The sequence below is a fragment of the Squalius cephalus genome (genome assembly GCF_949319135.1).
Source record: "Squalius cephalus genome assembly, chromosome: 3".
Classification (NCBI taxonomy): Eukaryota; Metazoa; Chordata; class Actinopteri; order Cypriniformes; family Leuciscidae; genus Squalius; species Squalius cephalus.
This window is the reverse complement of record NC_137124.1, coordinates 2,100,175-2,107,674: the sequence shown is the minus strand read 5'-3', so window position 1 is coordinate 2,107,674 and position 7,500 is coordinate 2,100,175. Positions and strand designations below refer to the sequence as shown.

General features: G+C 38.9%; 1 protein-coding gene across 1 annotated transcript in view; it reads right to left on the bottom strand.

Moving 5' to 3' along the window:
• cyld3 (cylindromatosis (turban tumor syndrome) 3) overlaps window positions 1–7,500 on the bottom strand; it is a 26,866-nt gene that overhangs the window by 12,441 nt on the left and 6,925 nt on the right. The window contains exons 4-8 of the mRNA XM_079865919.1: window positions 5,298–5,594; window positions 4,954–5,059; window positions 2,105–2,655; window positions 1,165–1,330; window positions 21–162 (exon numbers count right to left, since the gene is read on the bottom strand). Of these exons, the coding sequence (XP_079722045.1) occupies window positions 21–162; window positions 1,165–1,330; window positions 2,105–2,655; window positions 4,954–5,059; window positions 5,298–5,594 (1,262 nt within the window). The remainder of the gene's footprint in view (window positions 1–20; window positions 163–1,164; window positions 1,331–2,104; window positions 2,656–4,953; window positions 5,060–5,297; window positions 5,595–7,500) is intronic.

The window sequence follows — 7,500 nt, the reverse complement described above, 5'->3', positions numbered from 1 at the left end:
GTGTGTGTGTGTGTGTGTACCTGAAGAGAGACGCGTCCAGGTAGCAGGAGTTCAGGTGACCCTGAATGCCCTTCTTGAAGCCCTCGTATGCCATCCGGGCGTCCAGACCCGACACCGGAGGAGTGTTGTCCTCCACACGCTCACTGCTCCAGTTAGCAAACGCTGGAACACACACAAACACACACACACAGTGTTAGCGTCACACACACACGCTCACTGCTCCAGTTAGCAAACGCTGGAACACACACAAACACACACACACAGTGTTAGCGTCACACACACACACACGCTCACTGCTCGTTAGCAAACGCTGGAACAAACACACACACACACACACACTGCTCCAGTTAGCAAACGCTGGAACAAACACACACACACACACACACACACACACTGCTCCAGTTAGCAAACGCTGGAACAAACACACACACACACACACACACACTGCTCCAGTTAGCAAATGCTGGAACACACACTCACTGTCAGCACACACACACACACACTGCAACACATCTATATTACTGCACAATCTTACTTTAATTTAATTGTTAGATAAAGACCTTACAATAATTTTGCTGCAATACTTTTTGTAAGTCGCTTTGGATAAATGCGTCTGCTAAATGAATAAATGTATTAATATTATATTAATATTATTATATGTTTTGCAATTTTATGCATTATTAGGGATTATGCATAAATATTATGGCTTTTTTAATTCAATTGCTAAATGAAGACCATACAAGAATTTTGCTGCAATACTTTTTGTAAGTTGCTTTTGGATAAAAGCATTATTATATATTTTGCAATTTTATTTATTACTTTTATTATTATTATTATTATTATTATTATTATATTAAGGCATAATTTCCTTACATTGTTAAATAAGGACATTACAGAATTTAAGACATTATTGCAGTAATAATATGCATTATTATATATTTTGCAAATGCATGCATCATCATAGATTATGCATAAATATTAAGGCATGTTTATTTAATTAAATTAATAACTGAGAATGTTTGCAGACATTTTGCAACTTTATGCATTCTAATGCTTTATATCATACATTCTATGATATCTCTGAAATATATATTTTAAAGCGGTTTAGAAACCGCGTCTATTGTGCCGAGCGCTATATAAATCTATAAATCAAAGCGAACGCACCGATGGAGTTGCAGCGATCGACCTGATTGATGGGCAGCTCGGGCTCCGGGAACCTGGAGTCGCGTCTGCAGTTCCTCAGTTTGACGAACAGCCCTTTATTAGCGGGACAGCGGAAGTGGCGTTCGCTGAGGTAACTGCCATCCGTAGCGGCGGACAACTCCTGATCCTGACAAACAAAACACTTTCAACATAAACCACCTTTATTATTAAGAATGTATTAGTATCCCTCATCCTTCTTATAAAAACTTATAAAAATTGAGTGTTCATCAGAGAGTCCAAGACCAAAGGACTTTTTTTTGGTTGAAATTTAAAAAAGAAACAAATCCTTCCATCGCGGGTAAATCTGACCCCCTTAGGAATGAATGGCATGTGAGGAATGCTTCAGTACACATAGAAAAAACATAAAAATGCTCAAAATCCAAACTAAAAATGCTAAAACTTTACCAAAAAATGATTTTACAATGTCTACATGTGTATCTGAATGCATACTGAAGAGAAATGACTTTATGACCCAGAGGAACAGCTCGTTTGCTCCATATAGAGATATAAAGCCATCTAGAGTCATGAAATATCATCTTATATTATTATTTTTCCACAAGAGGTCGGCAAAGACACCCAATGTAAGATATTTTGAGCTGAATTAAAAGGGGTATGCATGAAATTGTGAGTTATTTTGAATTTAGGTTTAAAGAATGTGAGGAATGTGCTTAAATGATTATTTATTTATTACTTATTGATCAAATCTAGTAATTTAAAGGTAAATAAAATAAAAAAATACTAAAATATCTCATTAAAAAAATAGAAAAAATTATTATCAAAATGAAATAAAATAAGATATCTGGACAAAAAAAAAGTATAATTTTAGGGCTTCAGGTCATTTTGATGTGTTACAAAGTTTGTAAGGTTAAGTATTCTTCCTAAGTGAGAGTTGTTCGATTACCAGCTCGATTCCAGCGACTGGCTCTGATAGGCCGGTGATCTGTCCAATCCAGCGAATCACTCCAAAAAGGGGCGGGTCATTGACTTCCACCATGGATCCCACCTCTAACCACGTGCCAAGCTCCGCCCTCTGCTCAGCGATTGGTGGAGAGGGGAGGTTGTGGAATCCGTTTGATGAGCGTGAGTGGTCAGTGGGCGGGGACATGGGTGGGGCCTGAAGCCTGGTGGGTGGGGCCTGAAGCTTGGTGGGCGGGGCCTGGGGCTTGGTGGGCGGGACCAGCGGAGGAGGTTTCAGAGCGGCTTTCGGCACAGAGGACGACGGAGGCTGGAGGGCTTGCTTAGCCGTCACTAACATGGCCGCCTGGATGAGGGGTCTGTCTGTGGGCGTGGCTGTCTGAGAGGTGGGCGTGGCCATAGGTGAGGTGGGCGTGACCACCGGAGAGGTGGGCGTGGTCATCTGGACGGCGGGTTTATTGGCGAGGGGCGACAGAGGCAGTTTGGGAAGCGGTTTGGGATTGATTACTGCCACAGGAGGCCGTTCAGATCGAGTTTCTGTGGAACAAAAGACAACATATATATAGATTATTGAACAATTCTTATTTACTCTCCCTGAAAGAGTCTCTTCCACTAGCGGCGCCAGGATTTTGATTGTAGGTGGGCTTCCAGAAAACTGGATGGGCCAGTTAAAATAAGCAAAAAAAAAAAAAAACGGGTTCCCCTTCATCTCCGTTTCAGTGCTTTTTTGCGGCACTGAGGACAGCGACTCAGTAGCCTACCTGAATTTAATGCGTAATTTTCATAGGTAAAAAAATAAAATAAAAATGAAACAGGATTTTTTTTGTTGCTTTTTTTAATACAATTACAATTTCATTTTATTGTTTAATAAAATTATAGGCCTATTATTTTTAGTTTATTAACAGCAACAACAGCTGTAAAGATGAAGTTGACGATCGCCATCTCCGTATAGTGAACGTGCCTATAGAGAGAAATGCACATCATGGATTACATAATCAGAGAGTAGCCTATTTATTTTCATTTTAAATTGTTAAAAAGACATTTCAAGCTTTCTTAAGATATATTTCATGTCTGTGAGGCATACGCTGAGTTTCGTTAAGTTAGGATGAGATGCGCTCCAGTTCACGTGCAATGCAAGTGACCGCGCGGGCGCCTCCACAAGGGCGTAGATTTGGTTTGAACATTGGGGGGGTTGAAGTTTGGGTCTGCATATTTTTCATGTGATCATGGTATAGATATTGGGGGGGTTGTAATGCATAGATTTAAATATTGGGGGGTTATCTCCCCCCCAACCCCCCCACAAATTACGCCCCTGCGCCTCCATGATTATATCATCTGCTATATTTGCTTCTTATTTATTAAATCCAGGCAATTGGTTGATAAAAAAAAAAATTAAAATTAAGATACAATTTATACAAAACGAAATTCACTTAAAGGGGTGGTTCGGGATTTTTGACATCGGACCTTATTTTTAAGTCAGCCTGGTTGTTATTCATCAGTGGAGACATTTTTTAAAAAAAATTATCCAGTCCTTATATTTGGATAGTTAGCCGATGCTAGGCTAGCGCGAGTCAAGGGTAGATGTTAGCCAGCCATTAAAAACCGTTTTACCCACTCCACAGTGCACCAAACGCAAATCAATTATAACACTAGACTATCGATGCAAATGTCCGTTGAGAGAATAATGTTAGAAATCAAACTTACCTTTCATCACATTGCATTAGTTATAATTTGTTCCCTGTAATCATAAGCCTTGTCTACAGCAGCAGCGGAGTGATATTGATTACCTAGGCAACCGAGTGAGCCGGTACACACATGTACTACACACACTGTAGTGCGCTTCTGTTCTGTTTACTTTTTGCCACATTACTAACCGGAGCAAAGTAAAATTCCGCAGCTGCTGAGAAACTAGTTCCTTTGGGATCATTGAGATGAAAGGTAAGTTTGATTTCTAACATTATTCTCTCAACGTACATTTGCATCGATAGTCTAGTGTTATAATTGATTTGCGTTTGGTGCACTGTGGAGTGGTAAAACGGTTTTTAATGGCTGGCTAACATCTACCCTTGACTCGCGCTAGCCTAGCATCGGCTAACTATCCAAATATAAGGACTGGATAATTTTTTTTAAAAAATGTCTCCACTGATGAATAACAACCAGGCTGACTTAAAAATGAGGCCCGATGTCAAAAATCCCGAACCACCCCTTTAAAAAAGGCTTTCTACAAAACAAAACTTAATTAAGTGGTCAAAATCATGTCTGACCCACTAATGTCTCCCGAAATAGTGCGCATCCTATCTTACTCGTGCGGTTCACTTTACATAATCAACATAGATGAAAAAAATAACATTATAATATTTTAACAAATATGAAACTAATGAGCTTATTTAATGACAACAGGCCCAGGCCCACCCGGGCCCAATGGTAGCGCCGCGCGGCTGGTCTCTTCTGCTCACAAAAGTTGCGTTTATTTGATTAAAAATACTGTAAAAATAGTGAAATATTATTATAATGTAAATCATCTGTTTTTTATGTGAATAAATGTTCAAGTGTAATTTATTCCTGTGATCAAAGCTGAATGTTCAGCATCATTACTCCAGTCTTCAGTGTCACATGATCCTTCAGAAATCACTCTAATATGAAGATTTGTTATTATGATATATTAACATTTAAAAGTTTAGAGTAAGTCTTTTAAAAAAAAGTGACAGTAAACACATTTATAATGTTACAAAAAATTATATTTCAAATAAACGCTAAACTTTCTATTCATCAAAGAATCCTGATAATAAAATGCATCATGGTCTCATTGTTTATGACACTGGTTTTGATGGTTACCTGCAGTTACTTTGGAAAGGGGAAGTAAAGCCCCAAACTCAGGTGACGGGATGGAGCACAGTTTGGTGTTTTTATAATATCCATCCCATGATCCCACTGCTTGATCCTAAACACACACACACACACATTAACTGGACACATGTTAAAGTTACCTTTCCCCTTTACCTCTGAAGAGATAAAACGTTATCAAAATGATTCCAGTGTTGTGTAAGGTAATAACTAATGATCTGTATAAATGAAGGTGACTAAACATTAGTGATGAACACCTGCTGTTAACAAGCAGAACTGCCGTGTTCACGTTATAAAGGGCTCTACACTGAACTTTACCCCTGACGAACGCTCACCAGTAACACTCCCACATAGAGAGTGCCGGAGGCCCGGCTGGACAAGGGTCCGCAGAACTGCACGGTCCCGCGCTGCATACACTCGTCCAGCGGGAAACACACTCTCTGGCCGACGGCGAGCGGGGACACACACTCTGCGGATCGGGACTGGATGCTCAGCGGGTCGCTGGAGGATCGGGAGGAGCGAGGGAGGCTGATCTCACTGACCGGCAGGAACAGCCCACAGGCGTCGGGACACGTGAACAGCTGACGACCCTTATAGAAGCCGTTACATTTACCACGCCCTGCAGCCCATCCCTGAGAGAAACACACACACACACACACACACACACACACACACACACACACACACACACACAGAGGGATGGTAAAATATACAATATGCCTTTTAATATGAATCATATACACTCACCTAAAGGATTATTAGGAACACCATACTAATACTGTGTTTGACCCCCTTTCGCCTTCAGAACTGCCTTAATTCTACGTGGCATTGATTCAACAAGGTGCTGAAAGCATTCTTTAGAAATGTTGGCCCATATTGATAGGATAGCATCTTGCAGTTGATGGAGATTTGTGGGATGCACATCCAGGGCACGAAGCTCCCGTTCCACCACATCCCAAAGATGCTCTATTGGGTTGAGATCTGGTGACTGTGGGGGCCATTTTAGTACAGTGAACTCATTGTCATGTTCAAGAAACCAATTTGAAATGATTCGAGCTTTGTGACATGGTGCATTATCCTGCTGGAAGTAGCCATCAGAGGATGGGTACATGGTGGTCATAAAGGGATGGACATGGTCAGAAACAATGCTCAGGTTGGCCGTGGCATTTAAAAGATGCCCAGTTGGCACTAAGGGGCCTAAAGTGTGCCAAGAAAACATCCCCCACACCATTACACCACCACCACCAGCCTGCACAGTGGGAACAAGGCATGATGGATCCATGTTCTCATTCTGTTCACGCCAAATTCTGACTCTACCATCTGAATGTCTCAACAGAAATCGAGACTCATCAGACCAGGCAACATTTTTCCAGTCTTCAACTGTCCAATTTTGGTGAGCTTGTGCAAATTGTAGCCTCTTTTTCCTATTTGTAGTGGAGATGAGTGGTACCCGGTGGGGTCTTCTGCTGTTGTAGCCCATCCGCCTCAAGGTTGTGCGTGTTGGGGCTTCACAAATGCTTTGCTGCATACCTCGGTTGTAACGAGTGGTTATTTCAGTCAAAGTTGCTCTTCTATCAGCTTGAATCAGTCGGCCCATTCTCCTCTGACCTCTAGCATCAACAAGGCACTTTCGCCCACAGGACTGCCGCATACTGGATGTTTTTCCCTTTTCACACCATTCTTTGTAAACCCTAGAAATGGTTGTGCGTGAAAATACCAGTAACTGAGCAGATTGTGAAATACTCAGACCGGCCCGTCTGGCACCAACAACCATGCCACGCTCAAAATTGCTTAAATCACCTTTCTTTCCCATTCTGACATTCAGTTTGGAGTTCAGGAGATTGTCTTGACCAGGACCACACCCCTAAATGCATTGAAGCAACTGCCATGTGATTGGTTGATTAGATAATTGCATTAATGAGAAATTGAACAGGTGTTCCTAATAATCCTTTAGGTGAGTGTATATATATATTTAATTATAATTTTTTTTTTTTTTTGCTAATTTTAAAATTGTTTTTTCTTAGTTTTTTGTTTTCAACAAACTACATTAAATGTATTTATTATTAAACAATATTATTCATAATAATGCATAAAAATAATTATAATATTTTTAATGATACTTGTTATTAAATAATGATAATAATAATAATAATATAACAACAATAAGTATCATTATAAATACTGTAATTTTAATTATTATTTTTATACATTATAATTATTAATTTATTTATAACTTGAGCTTTATATATATATATATATATATATATATATATATATATATATATATATATACATAATTAAATATTCGAAATTAATAATTTATTATAATTTCTAATATCATTATTTCTGCTACTTAAAATAGTCGTTTCTTTGTTTTTGTTTTCAACAAATTACATTAAATGTATTTATTATAAAAAAATTAAAATGATTATTAATAATAATAATGAAAATGTATAAAAATAATAATTATTAAAATTATAATATTTTGAATGATACTTATTATAACGATACTTATTATAACGATACTAACGATACTTA